The sequence below is a fragment of the Cloeon dipterum genome, chromosome 4 (assembly GCF_949628265.1).
Source record: "Cloeon dipterum chromosome 4, ieCloDipt1.1, whole genome shotgun sequence".
Taxonomy (NCBI): Eukaryota; Metazoa; Arthropoda; class Insecta; order Ephemeroptera; family Baetidae; genus Cloeon; species Cloeon dipterum.
The window spans coordinates 21,724,947-21,750,855 of NC_088789.1; the positions used below are offsets into that span (position 1 = coordinate 21,724,947).

Here is a 25,909-nt window from a genome sequence, read left to right on the forward strand (position 1 = left end):
GTGAGATCATAAAAAAAATGAAAATTATCTACTTATTAGACAAGACCTAATATTTTATTTAAATAAGATAAAGTTTAATATGAAAAAATTAAGTGCACTTACTTGTTTCCACCAACCAATTTTGCAAAAAAGACCAATAATTTTGTGACAAAAGGTATAAAAATTACTTGGCTGACATTTCAATCTTTGAAAGAAAGAGAGCAACAAGCCTGGACCTTTCTTACTATCAAAACTCTGAAAGCTTATCTTAATCATGGATTAAATAAATGATTTTTTTAAATCAAGGTTTTCCAATTACAGGAGTTTTAACGTGTCTGCGCATTCTCAAGCAACAATTGAAATTTTCTCGCTATTGTCTATCCAAGGGTCATTGGCTATGATTTGGGTCCGCGCACGTGGCAATCAAAGAGGGTTGTTTGGGGCCGGTGGGTCGGAGGCTGGCTGGCTGGCGAGAGAGAGCGAGAGAGAGCGGGCGGGCGGGCGGGCGCACACGGACGGACGGGGCACGGCGGCGAGGCGAGGCGCGCGCGAGAACCAAGCGAATGCAGCGATCGATAATTCGGTTGGTTGGTGTGCTCTGTGCCTGCCTGACAGAACCCCAGGCCTGGCCTGCTTACTGCCTCACTCAGGCTGGCCCTTTTTGCTGCTCCCGCGCCACACTCGCACCGCGCGCGCCGCTAAAACCGCCGGGCCGGCTTTCGCACGCGCCAACCGCCCGTGCCGCGACCAACTTTTCTTCCTTTCTACTTTCTTTGCATTTTTTTGTTTTCAATCTTTGGTGAGTTTTTCCCCCCGCGATTAACTCGTCCCGGCAGCCATTTTTCACGTTAAATGCTTGGAATTTTAGTAATTTTTAACTGCCAAAGAGTTAGTTTCATTAGTTGATTGATCGATCTGACTTACACAGCTAAAATTTTCGTTTTCAGACTTAAGTTTTTGCTGTGGGACATGGCATTAAATTTCACACCTTACAATTGAAAAATCAATCCAAGACTTCTTGACAATTTGGATTTCTTCAATCCCTTGTGAAGACAAAAAACATAATTAAACGAAGTATGTACTCGAGGATACCTTCACAGAAGAAGAATGAAACACTGGAAAAGGTACGCTGTGGACAGCCAAAACTATAGATGGCAAAAAAGACGAACATTGTGTACAACGTGTAATGTCCGGTGTCTTATTCGTTTGCTTCAAAAAATTGCTACGGAGGGTCAGAAAACTCCATATTTAATTAATTATTTTTCTTAAGGAAAAACGTTGGCAGTTTGAGTGGTAAACTATTATTTATTTTATAGAATATTATCATTTTATGTTTCAGTTGAAGATATAATTAAACAACCTCAATTTATTTGCATCATTCAACAATTGATCACAAATTCGTGGTTTATATTTTGGCGATTTATTTTATATTTTTGTCCAAACAGTCGGTTTTGAGACGTCATATTTTAAATAGTAATTAAAGGATTCTATATATTCGATGTACTATACTAATTTCGATAAAATAAATAGTATATTGTCGTCGCCATTGACTGAAATCCTAAGCCTGTATTCCAATCATGATTTTAAAACAATTAATGTGAACCAATAAAATTGGAATATAAGCTTTAATTTTAAAAACACCCTGATTTACAAGATTGACGCCACTCTGTAGTGACTAATTAAATTGTTCAGATCTGTGACAGTTTTTCAAACGTACAATTTGGTTTTGTGACAAGTAAGCCAAACAATAATTTGCATGAAAAATCTTGTCTTTAAGTTTTAAATCTGGTATTTTTATTTCTAGTAAAATAAAATCGTCAAATTGTTTGATTCTAAGAGCCTTTAAAGTGAATGAATACAGGGCAACAATTGAAATTAATTTGAATTGTTTACTTCGCAATTGCACTCTTAATGCATGACCTCGTCAGAGACTCCAAATTTGAGCTTGATTTTTGATCAGGTTTATTGGCTCATGAAAAAACGAATAAAATTACACCAATCAGACTCAAAGTTATCACAGAAAAAACATTATAGAAAATTGAAAAATATATGTCTAGATTTTCAAATGATTTTTTTAAATATTTGATGGAACCTATCATAAATTTGGGTGTTTTGAAACTGTATCCAAATAGAGCTAGGTTGCTATGTATATTTATTCCAAAATCTATCACAAGATTTTATTGGTTTTTGCAAAAACCTAATTTAATTTTGATAACGAAAATTACTGTCACAAAAGCCACCCTTCATCGTGATATTTGGTAGTTTTTTTAAATGTTGAGATTTAAAAATCGATCTGATTATTGTTCCAAGCAGAAAACGCGTTTTGTCTTGGTTCATAGTAAATTTCAGGGGAACATAGGGGAAGTTAGCCGCTACCGCTATAGAGTTTAAAGATCAATTTAAATGCAGTGCAATCCTTACAATAAATATTTTATCTTTAATTTTTGCCGTTTAGCTGTATGTTAAATACAACACGAAAATCAATATCTTTATTATTTTCATTTCAAAACTGCACCTCATGTGTTCAATCATTTTATTGTTCTGAATACCAAGTCTGACATTTCAATCGAGCTGAAATGCAGTCTGCCTCTTGTTTGCATTTATCTCGATCACGACAGATAAATCCTCTTTATTCCTTGTAGGCAAAGAAAAAAATATTCGTGCTGGGCCGTGTTTGTTGCTGTTACGTAATGAGTGCATTGCCGGTCGGTTTACTTGATCAATTTCCCCAGTGGTGAAGCAGCAGTCGTGTCGCGGCATTTTAGATTGCACAAGCGACGACTTGTCGCGCTTTTTGTCCCGCGATCAGTCAGTCAGTCTCCGTCTGACCGGCTTCGTGCTGCTTTTTTCCACCCGATCGAATTTACTGAGGCGGCCGGGATGAAAATTTTTCCTTCTGAAACAGAGGGGCTGCGCGAGCCAACTTCACAGCCGCTCGAGTGCGATGGAGTAAACGGCCCAACTCTTGTTTGCTTTTCTCGAGAGGCTGCCAGTGCGCGTATAATAAGGCTGTGCGGCGAGAGGGATTTTCAAATCACACACTGGACTGGTGAAAAGTGGCCCCTTTCCTAAGTACTTGATTAGTTATACAATTTAATTCTCAATCCTTCATTGAAATCTATTTCAGTTTTATTGCTCATTAATTATATCTTGTATTTCATGTAAATTAAATGGAATCCGAGCACCAGCATTCACAATCACACCAATTATTATTATTTATAAATTGAATGACAATTATGAACAGCACCACTTGGTATAAATAAAAAAATTAAATCAAAGCCAGCAATTTTAAAACTAGCAAAAAGATCAAAGTTGTCAATTACATATAAGGTTCATTTAAACAACATATAATTAATAAATAAAATAAATGTTAAATTGCTTTAAATCTTTAAATTAGTATTTAAAATAAATAAAATTAAAATATCTATTGTGTTTGAAAAAGTACAAATTAAAATATTTTAATGTAACTAACTTAAATAATAATATAAATTTATTATTTCAAAGGGTGGAAAGCATCGTCCAACTGCACAAACCATGCATTATAGTTTTTATAACGAGGAATAACTGTAATTACAAGCCTCGCACTATTGTCAAGGAGGATTGAAATCAAATACAAAAATATATATTCAAGCTGTGCAAATCTGAAGGAATATGGGACAAAAATTATGTTTTGGTATTTTTATTTTATTTTATTAATAGCTTAATTTTTGTATTATTTCTCAATGTGGAAACGAGTCGTGGCTGAATTTTAATAATCAATTCAATCAAACCGCTAGCTAAAGCCAACGATATAAAATTTTTCACAGCTCTCCAGAAAAGATCTTCCTTAAATCACATTTTAAAATGAAAGTCTAATAATTGATAAACCACTTCCAATTCGAATATGTATCTGGAAAATAGCTGTCGATATTAAAGTTACACTCAGGTCGTTAACAAAGCGAGCATATATTTTTACAAAAAAAGTAATATAAAAATAGATTAAAATTTGCAGAAGGAACATTTTTCGCTCATATTCACGGTTTTTGAGTTATAGGCGTTTGATTATCAAATTATGGAGAATTTCTACGACTTCAAAAGCTTCTAAGTTAAAATCATGAAATTTGACAAAATTATTATTATTTTAATTCATAAATGATTTCAAAAAATCAAATACACAACTACTCAAAAAAGTTCACGCTTAATTGGCTATATAATGTAGCAGTTATGAGTGCTAGAGCAAATTCTGTAATTATAACAGTTTGAATCCAAGAACATTTAGACCTTTGAACTACCATAAAAAACGGGATCTATTCTTTTGGCAAAATGTCATTTTTTTATCACGAGCTATTAAACTTTAGCAAAAAAATGCACCACAATTTTCGGATTAAAAACCTTTGTAAGCATTTTTCAAATAATTGCAGCCTTTGTTAGCTTGCAAATTCGCAATGGCTTCATTTTGGTTAAGGAAGTGGCCCGACACATCCGCAATCAATCAGATTAATGGAGGTTGGGACGCGTCAGGAGCGCCAGTGGGTGGATTAGCCGAACAAGAGAGCCGAGACAAGAGCAGGCAAAGAAGGGGGTTGCAATTCATCACGGAAAGCAGCCTCATTTTCTGGCCGGCGCGCGAGAGAGAGAGAGAAAGAGAAAGAGAAAGAGAGAGAGAGAGAGAGAGAGGCGAAAAGTGTCCTCGAGACAGTGCGTACGCACAATGCAGATGCGGCCGGCCAGACTTTGTGTCACCACTCGCATCCCCAACTATTTATCCAGCGGCAGCAGCAGCAGCAGCCACTTCTCCCTCTCTTTCTCTCTCTTTCTCTTTCTCTCTTTCTCTCTGTGCTCGACTCGACTCGAGCGAGCGAGCAAGCCCATTTTTTCTGCAGCAGCAATTTATTGCGTCGGCCGATATGCTGTTTTATTACTGCTCCAATGCGCCACCCTTTAATGGACAAACCGCTCCTGCCCGTTTTTTGCCCCGAGGCAGACGCGCGGGGGCGGCTAAACAGAGTGCTTGCCAATTAGGCCGAGTGGCGGGTCTTCAGCAGGCCATGACTTATGGCGATTTTCGCGGCAAAGCCCCAGACCCACGCGTTTCAAACATGCAAATGCTTCCTTGCTAACTCACAAGGAAACTTTTCGAATGCTATACGTTTTGGTTTGTAGAAAATTTAATTAGTTTGAGCACACATTTCGACAGTTACTGTTTTTGGGCATCTAACGTAGAAGATTTTTGACACCAACATTTTGAATTTTCCTCAATCTGAACAAAAATTATACTTCTCTAAAAAAATACCTTTTTAAAAATCGCAAATATACATTTTTGAACCAACATTAGTTAATTATAGAACAACACCTCCACCAAATTTCATTTCATGTCGTTAAAAGATTTTTGTTCTGCATGCAATCAAGATTATATAATTTATAGGTCCTAGAAAGCAACCCTTTGAAGGAAAATTTCTATTTTACTCCGAGTATCAAGCTCATCGATCGATTCGTCCTATTCAATAATTTCATCTAAAATTGAACAAAAACCTATTTTTAAATTTCGATTACTCTCTTGAATTATTAAATTTCAAGAGTTCAGGCTGCGAAAATTAAAACAAAATTCACCATTAATTATTCAATTTTAATTTCCTGTCAGCAGAACGATGCGGTATTTGATAATTAAAAAATTTCAATACTTTATATACTATATTGATTTGATGATTTCACACTGAATTTTTTTTTATCAATTTGCTTAAAAGCAGTTCACCTGCATTGATTACGTAACACAAAAATACATTAAAATTTAACTAGTTTACATCTGAAATTTTGTAGAAACATTTCTCCCTAGAATTTAAGCGCAAAGCACAATTTATTTCACGTACAGGGGGTTTTAATCATGCGACGCAAAGATTTTTCTTGCTGACTCGTCCAGTTGGAGAGTTATTTAAACGACTTAATTATTGATTGGGTATGCAACAGCTGGCCTGGGAAAATATAGTATGTGCATAATATGGATCGAGACCGCGTTCACCGCCTCCGCCGCCGCCGCCGCCATCGGTGGCGGCAATAATTTAATGTGCATGCACATCGTGACATCATGGAACGAACGAGAGACGAAAATAGCGGCCCTTTGATGATGTGCTTGGCTGCACGTTGTGTGTTGTTCCGAAAAGAGTGGCGCCGGGTGAAATGCTATTTTCAATCCAATGCGGAGGAAAAAAAAACGGGAATTGCGTCCAGAATAAACTTTTCCCATTCCTTCAACTGGAGAGTTTGCTGAGCCTTTTTTCACGTTCGACAAAAATTAAATTGGATCGTTTAATAAATCACGAAGGTGATTTTATTTTCATATTTGTTCTGGAAGAATGTATAATATCAACTGCTAGAAAATTAGGATAGTTAGGAATAATAAGAAATTTATTTAGCTTTCAGAATGTGAGATCTGCTCTTTGGTTAGTTGTTAAAGCTTTAACTGTATGTTTAAAAACGACTCATAAATCGATTCGTCTCATCATTATTTTAAACATTACAATTATTTTATATTTATCAATTAAAAATATTATTTTTTTTAAATCCAATATAATATGATAAAAATAATTTTAAGGAAAAAAATATGCCTTATACAATTCAAAAAGAGAGTATCAATGAAATCTCGTAGGCATTTTATTTTTCAAAGCTGCACAGAACAAATAAAAAGCAGCAACTAAATTTAATTCACATTATTCCAAGATTTATCCGACGAGAATGAGGATGGTACAGATAAAATTTAAAAAATTATAAGTTTCATTTTAATAATTTTTCAAAATTGCTGATGTATGTGATTTTAAGAGCAAATTTCCTAAAAATAAACACGAATCTCCTCTCTTGCGAATTTACGGTAGTGCAGTCAGTTCACGGTTTCGGAAATTAGAAAACAATTTAACTTCAATTTTGAATTTGAATATGTTACAATTTTAAAGGTCACTTTTTTGCTTTGAAATGAAAAACATTAAAAATTAAAGACAACGTAAGTTGCTCGAATTTTCCCGCTTAGACCTACCAATGAACACAGTTTGCGATTTAGAATCTAAAAAAAACAGTATTTTAGGGGGCGAGTGGGCAACGGTGACCTAATTTCATAAACACGCAGCAGACGGAAACGCGGGGGCGCATGAATCGGGAAAAAGGAGAAAAGACGCGATGCACGTGAGGCGGATCAAAAGGCAGTTGAGCCGCTTTTTCACGAGCGACGAGATTTAGTGAGTGACGCAAAAGTAGAGGCAAACCGCAGTACACTTGCACCCTCTGGGGAGGGGGTGACTGGCAGGCTGGCTGGCTGGCGCGGAGGGCGAGCCAGCCGGCCGACCGAGGATTACATATTTGTGTGAGCGCGTTTTGCAGACAGCATTTCGCTCATTTGGCGAAGCCCGACAAGCAAAGTGCGTATATTTAACGCTGCGGCATTCGGGGCATTTGTCTCCCTTTGTGCGCGGGTGGCCGGGCGGCAGGCAGTCCCACACATTATTATATACGCGTGCGGAGTGCGGAGAAGAGCAGCGAGTCGGCGGCAGCGGTGGCGGCGGCGCTGAAACAGCTCATGCAGAAATGCTGTTGCGGGCGCACTGCCGCCCCAAGAATGGCACCAGTTGATATGCAAGCCGCGCGTGTGACTCGCTCAACTAGGACGTGCACCGCTATTTTTTTCGTTTTTTTGTGTCCCACTCGGATACTGTGTTCCCGTGTAATTAAGAGGGTCGCTGCTTTTATATTATATCGACTCGTGGACATTTTTGTACTGGTGATTATTTTTTTTTTTAAGAAGAAGAGCAAAATCAGCTTGTTTTTTATTGGTTTAAGAGCCAATTTTTGACCTAATTATAGATCTGAACTAAAATGCAAGTACTTTTTTAGCCTAAATATTTTGATTTCATTCCATACAGCTCCAAATTTTCATTGCGTGAAATTGCAGGACTGTGAATATTTTTTTCGCATTTTGCCTGATTCTAGACGTCCCATAAAGGTCATATTTTATCGCAAAAAAGAGTATAAAAAATTCTAATCGAAAAATTCCATTAAAATTAGAATTCAGTTCGCTGTAGATTATTTTTAGGTCATATTATGAAACATCAAATATTCAAATCTAAATCCACAATCCGACATCTCGATCAAGCTTATTACAAAAAATGCAAACTCTACGGCAAAGTCATTGCTTATATTTTAAATTTCCATAATATAGTGAGTTTTTTACAATAAAATTACTGTTTAAAATTTTTAGAAATTAAATTCAGCCGTCAGTTTTTCTAAAATTTGTATATGAAAATTTAAATTTAAAGTATTAAAAAATATAAATGAAAAATGGCAAAATGCAGAAAAATCAGATTAGATTTTTTGCTATTAAATATTGAAACACCCTCATGCTCTGTCATTAATTTCAGGCTGGAAAAAAATAATAATTTCTATGAAGTAAATTAACAAGAATTGTTGTAGAAAAGTCACGCAATAACTAAGTTTCCGTTACTTAAGACATTTAAATGTTAATTATCTGAAGAGAATCCATCAAATGGCTCCTTCCAACTCTCAGAACGACCACTTTAGCCGGAAATCCTGACGAAAATACCACAAGAATTAGCAGTGGGTTATTTAAAAGGGAAATAAAAACATCAAATAATGTTTCTGCATGGCCATGTGATTCTCAGGAAATCCCACGGAAAAATGCTGACGAGTCATGGAAAAGTTTTGTCTCGATCGAGGAAGAATAGAAAAGAAATGATTATAAATCTAAAAACAGAAAAAAATAGCGTCTCAAATTTAAGTGCTGAATTCTATTCAAACCATGAAACTGGGAGGAAAAAATACACACATTTATCAATTCTGAAGTCAAGGTTTTTTGCTGCTAGTTTAATTTAAAAAAGTTAATATTAAGAGAGCAATCGATCAAATTTTTGTAATAAATCAAATCTTTAACTTATAAAAATTAATCTGGCTTTCCATACCACAGAAAAAGTGCTCTTGAATGTGTTTTTTTCTGATTTGGTGAATGAGCGATCTGGTGCTCTTTGAGAAAATAAATCTACATAGCTCAAAATGCAATTAGCAATCTCTCTGCTCTCTTTCGCGGCTGGCGCCACTCCAAAATACTATTGAATGTCTGCAAAGGAAATCGCCGGGCGAGAGCAGTCTGCCAAGAATCTCGTCTCCATCCGCGAAAGCCTGCCTTTTTCTTTCTATTTAGAACGCACTTTTTCGTGTTATTTACTGTTTGTTCGACTGTTACTCGCCCCACTTCTGACTGCAGTGATTGAGCTGTAGTTGGATTCGCTAATGCAGTCGTGCAAAGATCTCAATCGGGGGTCGAAAGATGATTTTTGAATTGCCATTTAAGGTTGAAAAAAAGATGCAATTTGCGTTCATATTGCGTTCCCTCGTTAAATAAGAAAAATAGGCTAAATTATTTTGCATTTGGTAATCTCCATGGAAAATTTAATTAACTGCGTTTTTACTTAGTTAAAAATTATGTTAGGTTTATTTAATTTATTTTTGAAAATTTGTTTGTGTATAATTTCTCTATTGGCTGATATAAATATGTTTTAATCATACATTAATAAATTAAGTTGAATTATTTAAAATAGACAAAATATCTTATGCGTTACAAGAGTACACTTTAAATAATATTTTTATTAAAGTTTAATATTGATGTGAAATTCAACCAGAGGCAAACAATTCCAAAAGTAAATTCAATTTTTAATAAGCCTCTTTTCTTCAAATTTTAGAACTATTTCATTAAAAGCCTTAAAATAAACAAAAGGCAAAATTTGATTTATTTAAATCTTCCTCTGTAAGATCTTAAATAAATATTTATGGTTATTACTCCGGGCGACAGTTTCGTTGATCTATGCTCTTTTTGCGATTTGTGTCGACACATTTCCCGGTCTCAGTACCTGCGGGTGAGCCAAAACAAGTGTCGCGCGCGCCGTTTAGCATTTTTTACCGGAGGGGATGGTCGGGGGCTGTCAGAAGCGCAGATCGGCGTGATTAATTTGGATTCCGTGTGTCGGCTGCTTGGAAATAAATCAGTGCGCGAGGGGGCAACGCTCGCGGCGGTGGCGGCGGCGGCGGCACAACAAGTCGCGCGGCGCCAAGTGATTCATGCACTTTTCCTGCTTTCCGCGCGCACTGATTGCTGGAATGTGAAATAATCGATTGCGCGTCAGCCGGCCGGCCGGCCGGCCGACTCCACTGCACCACAAACATGTTTTTCGCCCCCCATGTGTTTACTCTCTGCACGTATTGATTTTAAAATTCGTAGTCGTCGTCGGTTGCTCGTGCAGCAATAATGTGCGAGCGAGTGCAGCGAGCAGCATAAAAAAGCAGCAGTGGCATAGCGAGCGCACGAGTGCTAGGGAAAGTGTAACGATTTATGTGGGCCGCGAGCACTGCAACGAAACCAGCCCCGCTGCTGCTGCTGCTTCTGCTGCTGCTGCTGCTGCGCTGCAAAATGCTAATGCTCTCGTGTAATTTCAGTTTTTATGCGGTGAATACTGCTCTTTTGCTCGCGACGGATGAAAAGGCCGGCGACTTTGTTTTCATAAGGTTTTACCTGTGTTGCTCGATGCATTGCTTTCTTTTGCTGTGATTTGGTGGAATTTCAGGGCTAAAATCCTGAACTTTTTTAGCTAAAACCTTTTAGGAGCTAGCATAATCTATTTTAATTATATTTAAATCTATTATCAATTTATAAAAAGGAAAAACACATAGTTTATCACACGAATGAAATAGTCAAAACAGTGAAATACGGGAAACACCAATTGTGATGATTTTTCTCAGGAAAGCAAAGCCGAAACGGGCCCAGAATTAAATTTTCTATAGTTAAAATTTAAAAATGATTGAGTAAACAAGACCATTCATTTTTGTAAAACATGTGGAATTTTTCCCGCACTTACCATATTTTAGAGCAACATCCCATGTTTCCGATCTAATTGAAAAAATGTGGCTCGTTTTGAGCGTAGAAAATATTTTCGCATTACACAGTTGGTGAACCCTGTGAGGTAGCAATAATTCCTGAATTAAAAATTCATGGAAATGCTAGTTTTTCATTTCAAAATTCATCAGATTTAAAAACTAAGATTTTTTGTAGATTCATGTTATTTTCATCGACTAAAACTTCGTTCATTATATTTTTTTTAGTTCAGAGACTGCTCGGGTGGACGCGATAAATCGGAATTCCAGTCACTCGAGCGAGAAATGAAAGCAGCCCTATTGGAGATGCGGAAATCAGGGCAGGCCGTCCGGAAATCTGTGTCCTTCCAGCGCTTTCGCTCGTGCAAGCTGGGAAGAAGACACAACACGCTCGATAAATGCTAAATAAGTGAGAACAGCGGGCCAAGTTTATCGCGGGCCGCGCGCTAAACATAGAGAGAGAAAAAGGCGATGAATATTTCAGCTGATGAATGAATCGCTGCCGTGTGCGATGCGAAATGTATGTACTGGGCGGCGAGTACATGATCGTGACGCAAGCTGCAACCCTTGAGGGGCCGGGGCGAGAAAAAGAAGTCGGTGGTTGGGAAAGAACGAGTCCATTCATAAATTCGGCGGCTGCTGCGACGGCAGCCGGATGGATTTATCGGGGCCGCCCGCGGACGGGCGGCCAGCGGCGCAGGGGGGCAGGGCCGGGGCAGGGGGTCGGCGGCCCGGCCGGGGCATTTCTCTCGGTCGAGATTCGTGCGGAGGAAAGGGGCAGGATGATGAGAGACTAACCTTAAAAGCCACAAATACAAAAGACGCCATGTTGGAGAGTAATTTCGTCGAGAGAGAGGAAAGCAGAAGCACGGATGAGTTGCGTTGCGTCTTCTTCAGATTCGACACTGACCGCGGAGAGAGAGAGAAAGAAAGAGCACTGAACTTGGGGGAGGAGGTGGAGGAGGAGGAGGACCACTGGCACCGCGAGCGGAGTGTCCGAGTCGTCGAGTCCTGCCTGTGTTCGGGGTGTTCGACTGCTGCTGAGAGTCAGTCGGTCGGTCGGTGAGCGCGCGAGTCCGTTAGTGGGTCGAATGCGTGCCTAGTGCTGCTGCTGCTGCGGCCTCATCGTGCTGCTGGTGTTGAGCAAAAAACGCGAATCACGCACACACGACGACGTTTCGGCGTAATCGGCGGCCGAGGAGGCGGCGGCGGCGCTGCTGCGGTCCGAGGCATTGCGGCCGACGCATCGCTCGCTCGCTCGCTCGTTGTCCACACAGAGCGGGGGCTGGCCGAAAACTGTGTCACCGCACTAGCACCAGCACTACCACTTGTCGCACTCACTCGCCGCCACCCGACTCTCGGGCCGACTGTCGCGGCCTCGGCTCGCCGAATTCGCCCAGGCAGAAGTGGGTCTTTCCCAGTGCCACTCACTCCAGCAGCTTCTTGCCCAAACCAGCCATTCTCTCGGCTCGCTAGCCCCTTCGTTCCTGGGTCGACATGCAAGCATACCAACCGCCCTGCTTGGCAAAACACTGAAAATCAATCGCCCAGCCAGCCAGCCTCTCCCGCTCGCTCACGGCTCACTCGAGCCAGCCTTCTTTGTTGACAATTTTTCTTGGCCTAATCGGACTCGAGTTCTGCTACTTCTCTTCTCAGAACAAGCAGAAACAACAGCACCAGCACAATGGCGTCCGCACTCCTCCTCTCGTCCGACTCTTTCGAGGAAAAATTGCAACCGCAAGAGTCGAATTAGCAAAAAGCTCATGTTTGTTTCCCTTTCGCCGTCTTTTTATATGCATTGCAGATTAAAACGAACGTTGTTTTGTGGGAGATTTCCAGACGCAATTAATTTTTAGACTGCGTAGGAGTGCGTAGGACCAGGAGAAAACGCCTGCCGAATTCGAGATTATGCAACCCGCTCGTCAGACCGGACGAGATGCTTGCATACTTTGGAAACGGTGGATCTGTAGCTGCAGCAAGATTTAGTAAAAAATTTATTTCTTTATCAAATAAAATTTTATTAAGTAAAGAAAGAATAAAACAAGAATATTTTAAAGATTAAAACCAATTTAGAAGATTTTAAGGTGCATCTTTTCCACGAAAATACGAAATTATTTGAACAAAAATTCATCTTTATAACCAAAAATTGCGGAAAACTGCCAGAAAATTTAAATCCAGAAAAATCAGCATTTCACTTTATGCCTCTTTGAGCATTTATTTTTATTTTTCTCGCTTATTAAGAGGGCAAAAATTAGCATTAGCCTAAAAAAATCGCAAAAATTATTTCCAGGCCGAAAATTACGGATTCTCTCACCGACGTCCGTCTGGAAAATGGTGTGGGAAGGCGGGAAAACAGTGACAGAATGGAAACGTTGGTAGAACTTTCGTGGGACAGAGAACTAAGCTACGGCTGCGTTGCCATTTCACCACTTTCCAGCACATAGACTTGCCCTACTGCATTCAATAAATTTAATTCCAATACATGTGTGTCCAAGTAACACACTGCCTGCCGCTCAGCCGAGCAGCTCTGCTTTCTTTTCGCCAGGGTTGCAGCCAAAACCGATTTTATGCAAGCAGTTAATTAGGCACGCTGGCGCAATTTGCTTCATTAAATTTGCATCGGCAAACAGGAGAGAAAAATAAAGGGCGCTGCGCCGAGTTGAATAGCGAGAAAGCAACAAAAGGTGGTGAAAATGGTCGAGGGTTTCACAATTTTCTCCTTGGCTGATTCTTAAAATAAAATAAATTATCAAAGGAGGAGAGCAGATATTGAAACGCTTTAAATATTAATGTTCAATCAAAATTTAAAACTACTCAAGAGAGAATTTAATTTCATAAAATTAAAATAACCATCTAGTATATTATTTAGGTTAATCTTCAGATAATTTTCCTTTTCCTTTCTGCGGTTCCAGGTTAATAAAAAAATTCCCCTGCGAACGAAGACTTGATTTTCGAGAATTCTCATCGAGCACCAGTTGCATAAAGGGTGCATCCGCATAATAACAATATCTATGCAAATTATGCGTACTGATTTGCACTGCTGACAAAGAAGAAACGTTGGCAATGCGAAATGGGGGTGCGCAGGCAGGGTGGGCGCAACTAGTGTGCAGCCCCGAGCCGCAGAGGGCCTCAGTCAGCGGCGAACGCGTGGCGCTGGAGACGCCGGCGCTGTCGGGCGGCGGCGGCGAACGCAACCAGCTGCACCAGGCCGTGGCCGGCGGCGCCAGAGGAAGTTCATCAGCGATAAGGCGCCGGCAATTACACTCCGCAGCCCAGGACAACTAACTCTCTTTCTTTCTTATTGAATTTGGCGTGCAGAAAGAGCCCACGGCCCGTGTTTTAAATGCGAGGCTGCACAAGATTTGCCTATCGATAGTATCGACCCCCGTTTGGCCGACTTCTCTCGTCAACACTGGCTGCCGATTTCGCATTTCGGACTGGCTAATGACTTTTTGATGTGGCCCAGTCGATGGGCGAATAAAACTTTATTTACGCGGCTTTCAAAATTAACGCGTTATTTCCCTCCGGCAATGAAACTTTAAGAAGTGGCGAATTGTGTCTGACTTGAGAGACCCGAAAGCCGCGTCTCTTCAGTCGAAAGCAAACGCTGCTGTTCTAACTCTCAATCAGGGCTTTGTGTGTTCCCTTCAAAGAGCGAGCTCCACCCTCCAACTGCGATCAAGTTTAGATAATTCTCAGCCGACGTTAAAAATGCGCCCCCAGTTGATTGATCAACCAGCGCCTTGAAAATTCTGGTCGTCACCAGGCAGATGTACCACACGAGGGTTGAAGCAAATTCAATTCGGTTGCTGTTTTGACATTGTAGTGAGCATTGAATATTAAAGATTATTAGCTTATTTCCCTGGGAGGCTACAAACCTTTGAAACCGAATCGAATCTTTGCAAAATTCCTCTGCAGTCTTACTTAATTTTAAATTGGTTTCTAAGGATTGTTTCCTGTTCAGTGCATGTTTAACAATGATTTATTTTCAAGATAAACTTCTGCTGAAAATTGAGTTCCTTTGATAAATTGAAAAATTTCCAACTTTTTTGACAATTCACGAAAAGGAGGATTTTAAATCAGGCTCGAAAACGTGGCAAAATACCGAAGAAATCTAGATTTCAACAACTATTTCTTTTGCTCCTATTTCAATCACCATATGCTAAAATCTAACATTTTAGCCATTTTGAATGGCTATTTGAAGAAGCTAATAAATTCTTCATTTCTTCTTTCATTACACTTTTTAGACATTCTCTTTATGAAAAAAAGGTAGAAATAATATTTTTAAAGACAAAAAATTGTCACTCTTGGCTTGTTTCTAAACCGCAAGTGGCTGAAATAATTTTGGTTTTTATCACATAAAATAAAATCTTTTTATATCCAAATATACACAGGATTGAATTTAATTTGTGTAGGCCTTTGGTGTTTGAAGCTGCCAGTAGATGGCACCGTTGTATATTCACAATTTTAAGATAAATCTGCAGTGATTTCAGATTTAATCCAACCTTCGTGCATTCAGCACTCAAAATTATTTTTTTATGTTCCTTAATAAAAAATTGGTTGCTGATTTTTCTCCAGTGACTGATCTGCTGGACTGATTGTTGTATTCAGAACATAAAAAATCATATGAAGTGTAGAATGCGCTGTGGCAAGATTTAGTATGAAATCGCAGCTGAAAATTGCATTAAAATCGTAAAAAACTGGGGAGACCATCATTTGGCGGTATGAACGTTGAGGGGCATACGCAAATAATGGAATTTATGTGTGCTGCAATAGATAACAGACAGTGGTGCCGTCTTAAAACTTTCCAAATGGCTTTTTCCTATCCTAATTTTGTGCGGAGTTGATTTTTTGGAATGAGCTGTGTGCGATCTTTCTATTTGATCAACCCTTTTTTCACCGCTTTTGGTGGTGTTATTTTGACACATTTTACATTGCTCTTTAAAAAAGAGATAAATAGAAATCGTACAAAGAAATGTCGAAACATAAGACAGCCATATAAAATTAACCGAGTGTCACAAAAAAAAGGCTCTGCTTAGGGAATCCGACGGATAATCAATAGGGCGAGCCCCTTTAATTGGATCACTGCGAGTTCAGGTCTCATGTTACACTATTTTTTTCCTTTTATCAAAGAACAGCGGCAAAGGCGGGCGATTAAGTGACTTGCCACCACGTTTGCCTGATTCGAAACAAAGCAGCATTCCTGCGCGAGCCCCTCATTACCTCATTAGCTTTCCACGCACGTGAGCGGAAACCGGCGAAAATTGCGCAATTCCAACGCAGGGGCACGGTATAACAAGCTCCGGAATATTATTCTCGCGGAGGAGACGGGGGCTAAAAAGGGCGCCGCCACGCTTTTCGACCGAGACAAATCGCCCGCGGCGCGGGCCAATATAAATAAATGCAAAATCATTCCGGCTGGAGGCTGTCCAATTTTCGGCGAACGGCCAATTTTTCGAACAATGAAAATCGCTGCGCATCATTTCGCAGTCAGACTTAGCGGGAAAGGGAAGCAAAAGCAAGACAAGCCAGTCGAGGAGGGTCGTGCACAAACAACCCTTTTATCATTCTTCTTTTACATCGGAAAAAGATCTAAATTGCTATTTCATGACAAATTCTTGCTTTGAAAGGGCAGGCAAGCGATTAAAGTGAATTGATAAAGGGCAACAGTAAAATTATTACAATGTTGGCTGCAATTAAGCAGTTGATCAATTTGTTTTACAACGTGCAAAAACGTAAAGAGGAACTTGCAACAGTGAAAATTCAAATTTTGTTGTTTTTCTTGGCAAATTTCGATTCCTTTAGTCGAGAACTATTTTACGGTGTACGACAATTTCAGGGGAAATTCTTTGATGTAAAATAAAATCAGATTTTAAGTAGGCAAACAGTGCTCACCATTTGAAAATCATAATAGCTTTCCATCCACTTTTCTAAAAAAAAATTACAGCAAATTGGGCTTTCGCTGAAACCTTAGAACATAGTTTATGCATTTGAAACAAGGATTTTTCTGATGCTCTTAAAGTCACGCACGTTAAACAAAAAATCTAATAAAGAAAAGGAAGAAATCAGTCGCTTGGAAATCCCGGGAGTCTTTTAACACGTCCCCGGGCCAGAGCAAAAAAGGCAAAGATCTGGGGCGAAATAATAATCCCCTTTCGCAGTGCTATGAAACAAAATAAGAATGTGTTCTGCTCCGACAACGTGTGTGGCGGCGAAAGTGAAATTTCATATTTCAGCTGCGCCAAGCATAAAGGGCCGCAGCAGAACACAAAGCAATTTCCATAAAAGCGGCCGAAGCCAAATTTTTCCCCGCCGAAGTATGAATTTTTATGGCAGAACTATTCGAGCAGGGCATCATACTTAGTTAGGGCCGGCGAATCTCATCAGGAAAGGCCGCCCCAGGGGAGCAACCCGGCCAATCACTTCTCTCGATGCCCGAGATATAATTACACATTAATTTGCCAGCCCCCTTTTCCCACCCGATTTTCCCGTTTTTCCGTGGGACGTCTGCTCGATGTCATAATTATCCGCGTTTTCATGCCGGCCGCCATCAAAAACCTCTTTTTCTCTCCGGCAACTCTTTTAGTGAGTCGTAAAAATTTCCGCTCAAGATTTTACACTTTTTTGCCTTCTTAGTTCTCGGGTGAAGCACCATCATTCTTAATGCGAAAAATTTTTCTGCTGCTCTGTGTTTATGCTAAAAACGAGACCATTAATGTAACTTATGCAAATCGCGAATGCGGAAAGTTGGCGACAGTAAAGCAATTCTCTTGCTCCCTAAAAAAATATTTGTTCATAAGATAATATTTTTCACAACTGTTTCGAGAGAAAGGTTCAAAAATCCCAAATTTTGAGTGTTATTCACAGGTTCTTTACCTACATAATAAACTAAATAGAATCATTGATAAATGTAGGGGCTAGGAAATTAACAAATTAAAGACGTTCGGTAAATTTGTTCTGCGCGTCTGGCTTTTAGACGGCAAATAACTTGAAATTTTCCTCACTAAGTTTCGTCTTTTGAGCCCACAAATCTATAAAACTGTCAAAACCATCTAAAAACGTTTCAGCCACTTCTGTTTGAGCCGAAAACACAATTTTTAAAACGCGCAAAATGGTTTGTACATTATCGGCCAAATCCAAATTTTTACTTGCGGTTTCCAAATTATTGTTTTTACTGTTGAATCTAAAATTGTCAGTAAAATGATTCATAACAAAATCAAATCCTCGACATCAAAATATCAAAGTTTAAAATTACAGATCCTCTTTAAGAATTGCCACCGTTTGAAAATTTGATATCTTTGGTAAGAAAATTGCTTGTAAAAATAGTCTAAAACCGCAAAAATTGGATACTAAATCCCCTTAAAGTAGTAGAAGTCTTTTTATTGAAATTTTCCTTATTTCTCAACCATAATAATTTTCGTTCAATGTTTCAGAAATAAAAACCTTGAGCTTTTTGCACGCCTAACCTCAAATGGGCCCCTCAAAAATGGCTTTCGAAAAAGTAAAAAAATGTCTTATTGAATTTAACACGCGCCGTGAACTTTAAACTTGGTCTTTTCATGTTTTCATAAATATATTAATCTTTTTACAAATAAATAATTTAACTTATTAACTTTCAAACTTGATTTGCTATGGTTGAAAATATGTAAAAATCTGCGTATAATTATATTTTGATTTGATTTTGATGGAAAGAATCGAGGACTTATGATTAAAAATAAACTCTAGTAAGACCAATATTAAAGAATTTAAAAAATAAAGCATTGATCTCCTTTAAAAAAGCGTTTAAAAAAATAGATGAAAGTTTTTTAGCAGAAATTTACTCGAAAATATATAATATATTTTCTTAAATATACAGCAACTCCTTTAATTTCGGCACGTTTTGTCAGTTAATTAACAAGAGTAATTTGCATAAGTTACCGCAGGCAAGCTAGGCCCTTTTGCTACCATAAAATGCAACTTTTCCAGTTTAAGACGCACGTAACTGAGTGTAATCCTCTTAATTTGAACGAAACTTAAACGCTGGGAGCAGGCCGAGAAAGAAGTAAAAAGCGGGGAAAAAGCTCGTTGGCCGCAAGTGCCGCAAGGAAATGAGAGCGAGTGAAATCGCGAATTCGAAAATCGGAGTGCAAAAATCGCATGCTCAGCGTAAAACGTGAGTGAGATGAGAATAAAATATGCGGCTTTTAGATTTTGGTACTTACATGATATTGCCCAGGTCCATGTTTTAAAAAGAAAAAGTGTCCGTTTGCAGCACTTGTCAACGAGTTTCACATTTTGTCGAAACACGGAGGAAGCGGCGGCGGCGGAAGAAGCGGCTCCATGTTCGCGGAGCGCGAGTTTCGGGCGACTGGGGGGACGAGGCAAGCATACTTACATGATGTCGCCCAATTTCAAGCGCGACTGGATGAGGGCGCATGTTTTTTGGTCACTGTCCGTGACGGCCCTTCTGCGGCGGTAGCGGGGCGAGCTGACTTCAGGGATGGAGAGGCGCACGTGCCGCTGCTGCAGACTGCCCCTGCCAGATGGCAACCCGCTCGCCAGAACACCCTCCAGGTTGGCACGAGCCGACACGGATGGCGCCGTCGTCGCCGGCGCCACCGCCGAGAACACGCTCTGGCGCCGCGACGACGGCGTCGTCGCCACCGGCGTCGCATGCCATTCCGACGGGCTGCCGCTCAGCGCCGACTTGAGCGCCGACGAGGTGTTGGGCGTGCTGCCGCGCCGACGGTTGCTCATGTGCCGACCCGCCACCCCGCCCAACATGCTTCCGCACCTGCAACAAAAAACGAAATCACTTTAAAATTCGGCCAAAACACAGCAATTAGGGTCCTGACAAAAATCTAAAGTCGATCTTCAATGCAAAATACACCAAAATCATTTTTGAGCCTACACATATGTCCAGGACAGTTAAGATTAAAAGTCCTGGCAGGGGTCTAAGGAAGTTGATGAAGTTTTTAACGAAACTGTAGGCACCAAAAATGAGACCATTTAGGAAACCGTGAAAATCCCAAATTTGCGGGTTTTACGAGCACCCTGAGTTTCATATTTTGGATTTTTTTTTAGTTTTGCTCCCAATAGGTTCAAATGGGTAGCAGGAAAAAATTTCGGGCACGGTTGTATTCATTTCGTCAAGTCAAAAACCTTCCTCTTGACCTCAAAGCAGTATGTCAAAGGTCAAGTGAACTTACATTGAGTGTTCAAAATGGTCCTCAAATCTTAAAATGAACATGTCGTCATTTTTTAAATTTTGATTTATATGTTTATCTTTTTAAAAATTTAAAAAATTTGAATATCATGTAGAGGGGAAAAATTAGTTTAAACAATGTGCAAATCTGGAATGGCATTTGTTTTCCCCTAGCTGTTTTTTTATGTATAAAAGATAACTACAAAATTGGTGATTTTCCGAGATTTCAACAAAAATGTTCACGCCTAAATCTCAGTTTCTATAGATTTACAATGGTTTATTGCGGATCAGCAGGGCAACTGTGCCTCATACATCCAGAACACAACAAAATTATAAAAAAGCATTATTTTTTAAGAAGGAGAGAAGGAAAAGTAAAATCAGTCAATCAGTCCAGTATTTGGCTAACTTTTTGTTTGAATGCACTTGAGTTCTCGTTCATACACAGATTCGGCGACAGGTTTCTAATTGCTAGATTTTCAAAAACTGCACACCCCTAGACAAGCTCCAATATAACAGAACTAGTCTAAAGGGTACAAACCCTTCCATCTCCTTTTTACACCTAAAAAATTGACCATTTTAAAATTTTTGATATTTGCATCTCACTGCGCAACGGAATTGGTTTCTATCGCCCAGAAACTACTTTCGTAAGTCTTAAAACATGAAGACGAGTTGAGCGTTATGCAGTTTTCGTGAATGCCCGAGATGTAGATGTCGCACTGTTTTTTGTTTATTCCGGTCTCCGAAAAAAAAAACACTTTTTGCGCCAAATCGTAGCTTCTATAAGATCAACATACAAGTAATTGAAAATGACAATAATAAGGAACTTGATTAACCAGAAAAACAATCGTCAACATTGCCTAAAATAAAAAACAGAGAAATAAAAAAAAATATTGAATTGTTTTGATAAGTCAACAATAAGAGCACGTGCTTTGCACTACAAATGCTACCTGTGTTCACATGTAAGTTGTGTTCATGTGTGTAATTACTATCATTAGCTAAAACGGAGACCATTAAATGCCTGCACGTGCAAATTGCGCCGCGTGTGATTGTTTGAGGCTAATACGCGTGTCAATTCGCTCCACGCGTCACGTGGAACAATTAATATACTCTCTCCATTCTGCCAGCTGGCCTCACTAATTGTTAGCGATTTCTTCATTCAACAAATTTAAACCTTAAATAGATTTTTTCAAATATCTTTTATTAAATTTTATGCTGGAATTATTTTTCTATATTTTAGAATATATATTATAAAAAATAAAGTATCTCAAAAATGTTTAAATCTTATGTGAAGCGAACGCGCGTTATGAATATAAAACTTAATCTTCTGCATGCCATTTCATACCTTTTATTTGCAAAATTAATGAAAAATTTTACATAATTTTAGTTTATTATTAGCTAAATTAAAGCACAATTCAATTTTATATTTATAGATCTTAAATTTTGAATTAGATCTATTCCTTGCAAATGGTTAAAATGTATAATAATTTTTCCAGATTTGCAGGTTTAGAATTTAAAGTCAAGAGTTTCTGTATGTGAATCAGATTCAGCGCACACATTTGAAATGTCGGTGAGTGATTTAACTATCTCTGGCTGTAGATCCGAAAGCGTCGACGCCGCTTCCGGGCTGCTATCAGAATCAGACATTGCCGAGAACAAAGAAGCGCACGCCATGCATGAGACTGACGAGACGACAAACAAAATAAAACTTGAGCGCATTTCGCGTTTTACGATCTTGGGCGCACTTGAAACTCGACGCGGCTTTAATGTAACTTTTATTGACGACATGCAGTGCGAAACTTTTAAACGCTTTAAAAAAATAAACAATGCAAAGAGGGGAGAATTGGCGTGTGAGTCGATACTGGGCTGCAATCAAGCGAGAAAAAATGAGAGTGAACCGCGCCTGCTGCTCGTGGAAGACGAACAATGCGAAAATCGATGCTCGGGGGGCGAAAAATGCGATCGTCTCGAGCGAACGACTCGTTTGAAATGTGCACGCATTCATTTTGCTTGCTTGCGGCTGCGGGAGACGTCAAAACGCGCATAGCACGCACTGCGCTGAGAATGAGTGTTTGAGCAAAGTCGCAATCAACCTAAAACTTTTGGCTTTGTCTCAAACTCAGACGAGCGAGTGAAGTCGCTGCGGAAAATATTAATGAGCACCAGATTTCTTATTGTAACAAAGAGTGTAGATGTAGACTCCCGAGCCGTCTCCGCGGATGTTTTTGTCTTATCCGCTCAGTGACACTTGAAAACGGATTGCTTTCGACGGAGCAGAGAAGAAAATTATGGAAATGTAGCTTATATATCTCTTAATTTTTGTTCTATATTTATTTACAAAATATTTAGGTGCTGGTGTTTAGTTTTTAAACCTTCCCACTAATTTGTGCTTTGAAGTAATGGATTACATTAATTTATTTTGTTTTTCAGCAGTCAAGATACAATTATATTTACAAAAGACCATAAATCATATGAAGAACATGACGCCATGTTGAAAAGAAATTAGTTTTAATTTGTAAATTTTTCTCCAAAACATTCCTTTTGTTGGCCGATCTTGAAAATTTCTTTTGCAAGAAAACTCTATATTTGAATTCATTTTGAATGGGAGGGATTCAATTCTCTATGTAACTTTTTAGCCGATAAGATATGTCGAGTTTAACAAAAAAAGTATATTTCTTAGTGGATTTAAGTAGTTGTAATATTACTACTATTTTTTTTAATTCTCGAGTTTTTGAAAGAGCTAATGTTTTTTAACTTTTATCGTCCTGTATTGACATTATCTTTGCTCATGTAATATAAGTAATAATTGAATTGGTTTTAATAAATATTATCTGTTTGATCTAAAACTATATTTTATTTTCTTGATGAAAAATACGCTACTTATTATTTAGCAATTAAATTAATTGTTTTGTACAAGAACAAAATTATAGAGTAAAATAAATTAAAAAATTATTGAAAGAATTATTTTTTACAGAGTGTTGCAGTTTTATTTGTGCATATAAAACACAATGCTGTCAAATTTACTATTTTGTTGAACTCAACTAAAATACATATATATCAAAGACGAACAACTTAAGAGAGCCAATTTAAGCCGGAGATCGAATCAAAGCAGCGCAGGAGTCTAAACAAGAGGGGCAGAAAGTTGAAGAAGAATGACGAGAGTGGCGGTGGCGGTCGGTCGGCTGGTCGGCCGGTCGGGTTTGTCGTCAGCTGAACAGAAGGAGAAACGCAGCGTCGTTTGCTTAGCAGGCAAATGTAATTGCGCCCATCAGGATGCTAACAGGGCGAAAATGAAAATTCGCAATTATGGTGATGAGAGCGAGTAGAGAGGGACGGCACACAAAGACCCACCGGCCAGAGGACGGTCAGATTGGAGTAGATTAAAAAGCGGCGGCGACGGCGGCGGCGACAAAGCTGGCTCGCATCCTCAGGGTACAAAGCAGGAAATTGCCGCCCAACCCCCTCGGTGGATTAACCGTGGACGGCCTTCAAAGTGCCCGGCTGAGTAATGACGAGCCGAGCGAGAGGAGATGGATTAATTAAATGCTTAATCAAACAGACAGCACGCAGCCTGATTATCCGCTGCGAGTTTTTTTTCTGCCTCGCTCAGCAACCGCCGGCTGTTGCTTATCGACGAGGAACGAGCGGGTTGACCTTTTCTTTCATCCCCTTTTGCAGGTAAATACAGTTCATCTGTCGAACCTCACAGAATTTGAATTTTAAAATTTATTATTTTACTAGGGAATTTTAATCGATTTGGTGACGATTTTTTAGAGTGTAAAAATTATCATATTTGGATGGTTCTGATATTGAAGTCCAGAATAAATTGGAATGTGCCAAATTATTTACTACATTGCGAAAAACGTGCAATGAAATTTCCTCGTACAAAAAGAAGAAAAAAAACAATTTTACCACTTCACAATAATCTTAGCCTGTAATTTTGCTATTATTGTTAATGTGCACCACATGTGTGTCTAACAAAATTATATGTATATTTTTTCTAAGCTCTGTATATAGACTGTTAATAACAAAGAAATAAATTTGAGCCGATTCAGGTGCTCGCTCAGCTGCTTTAACAGGAAAAAAGTTCAAAATTATTTCCTCCCGAAAACCTTTCCAAAAAAGGAGGAAAAACGGCGAAGTTCCTGATTATCTCTCCGGTGAAACTCAACTTACGAGCAGTGTTCGTTGATAAGGAACACGGACTCATTAATTTCTTTATCAACAAAGAGTTATTTTGGAGGGAAATTTCTTTTAATAAGCGATGGATTAAAAGCCATAAGACAATTCGAATTTCATTAAATTGCCTGCGTGTGTTGTGTGTCCTTCTTTTTTCTGATTTTGAAAATATATTTTGATTTAATATTTTATTTTAAACTCCACTCTTGGAAAATCGCTGCTTTTTCCCTGCACGTTCCCTAGTGTAGCATCTCCTTCCCAGGAGATTGGAATTTTAATTAGGTTCTGCGGGGCTAAATGTCAAACGTGAGCGCGCACACACACACTCACAATCCGCTTTCCGTTCGGTTAGTTATGCGCATATGTACATCCATGCATGCTTTTTACCTCTCCCCAGGGAGCACAGGCAGTCTTGCAACCAAGGAGGAAAAGCGGCAGCTGGCTTCATTAGAGTTCGCAGGAAACGGATTTTCCGGCACAACAGACGAAAAATCCCATTTTGGCATTCACCTCGCATCGCAAACATTCATAACAGGTGAGCTGCAGCCGTAATTAGGCCAATCGCGGCGGCCGTGCTCTCTTTTTAAAGCAATCAACTCGCCACCCACCCACCGCCCGCCACCCCCGGGGGCGGCGCTGCATAAAAAGCGAGGCTGATTTCCATGTTTTTCATCTCCCTAGCTGGCTGGCGACCGAATCCGCCTGCGCCGCGTTTAATAGCAAAAGTTTCGCGCACCTCGCACCAGCCGACAGCAATTTTCCACGTGAAACCCTTACAAGTGGCTGTATTTAGAAATTAGAATGCGCGCGGAAACTCATATCAAACTCCCGCGGCGCAACTTGAGCGCCCCTTGGACAAATACGAACACGAACAAGGGAAAAAAGGCAGCAGCCCGCGGCTGCCTACACGCACTAAGCGTATGTGTAGTGTAGTTCATGCGAGCGAGCGAGCGAGCAAAAGTTGTGTATTTGCAGCAGAGTTTCCACCACTATTGTATGTGTGTGAGTGTATTCAACAGGTCCTCGAAGCGGTTCATATTGAAAACGGGATTAGGAGGGCGGTTGGTGGGCGGCAGGCGCCGATCCGTTTTCCGCCAATTTACCGCCGTCGCAAAAAGCTGCGAGTCGAGTGAACGGGTGCCGCGTGCGCAAATACATGACATGTGTGCCTCTTCCTCTATGTCTGCGCCTTTCGAAACAGATTTAATTTAATATACAGCAAAACCCGACTAAAAATAAGAATTTGTAGGATTTTGGTCGCATTTCCAACCTCACTTATCCTCAGCCCCCAGACGGGATAGCAATTGGGGTTGCAACCAGTAGCCGAAACTAGTAGAGCAGGATTTTTCTGTAGAAATATGGAAAAATAAACAGCCCAGTTGAATTTAATTATTTTGAAAGCCTTACATAACAAAAATTGCGAATTTGAATTCAAGATTGATTAAAAAGGGAAAATTTAAATTAAAACTTGTCTCGAATTAGACATAAATAGCTCGTTATTATTTTTTTTGAGAAGACATGCTCAAGGAAGTGTTTTTTAAAACATTTTGTCATTTGTTCTCGTTTTGATTGTAAAATCTGACAGCCGGTGATACAAAATCCTCTGCCATAAATTTTGCAGATTTTTATTTGCATGTTTTACTGATGAGGTATGTTGGTCCAAAAAAAGCT

At 39.4% G+C, this 25,909-nt stretch overlaps 1 protein-coding gene across 11 annotated transcripts in view; it reads right to left on the bottom strand.

Moving 5' to 3' along the window:
* cac (cacophony) overlaps positions 1 to 25,909 on the bottom strand; it is an 80,336-nt gene that overhangs the window by 40,571 nt on the left and 13,856 nt on the right. For all 11 annotated transcript variants that reach the window (XM_065490917.1, XM_065490914.1, XM_065490913.1 and 8 more), the window contains exon 2: positions 19,253 to 19,651. In XM_065490917.1, coding sequence (XP_065346989.1) covers positions 19,253 to 19,651 — 399 coding nt within the window. The remainder of the gene's footprint in view (positions 1 to 19,252; positions 19,652 to 25,909) is intronic.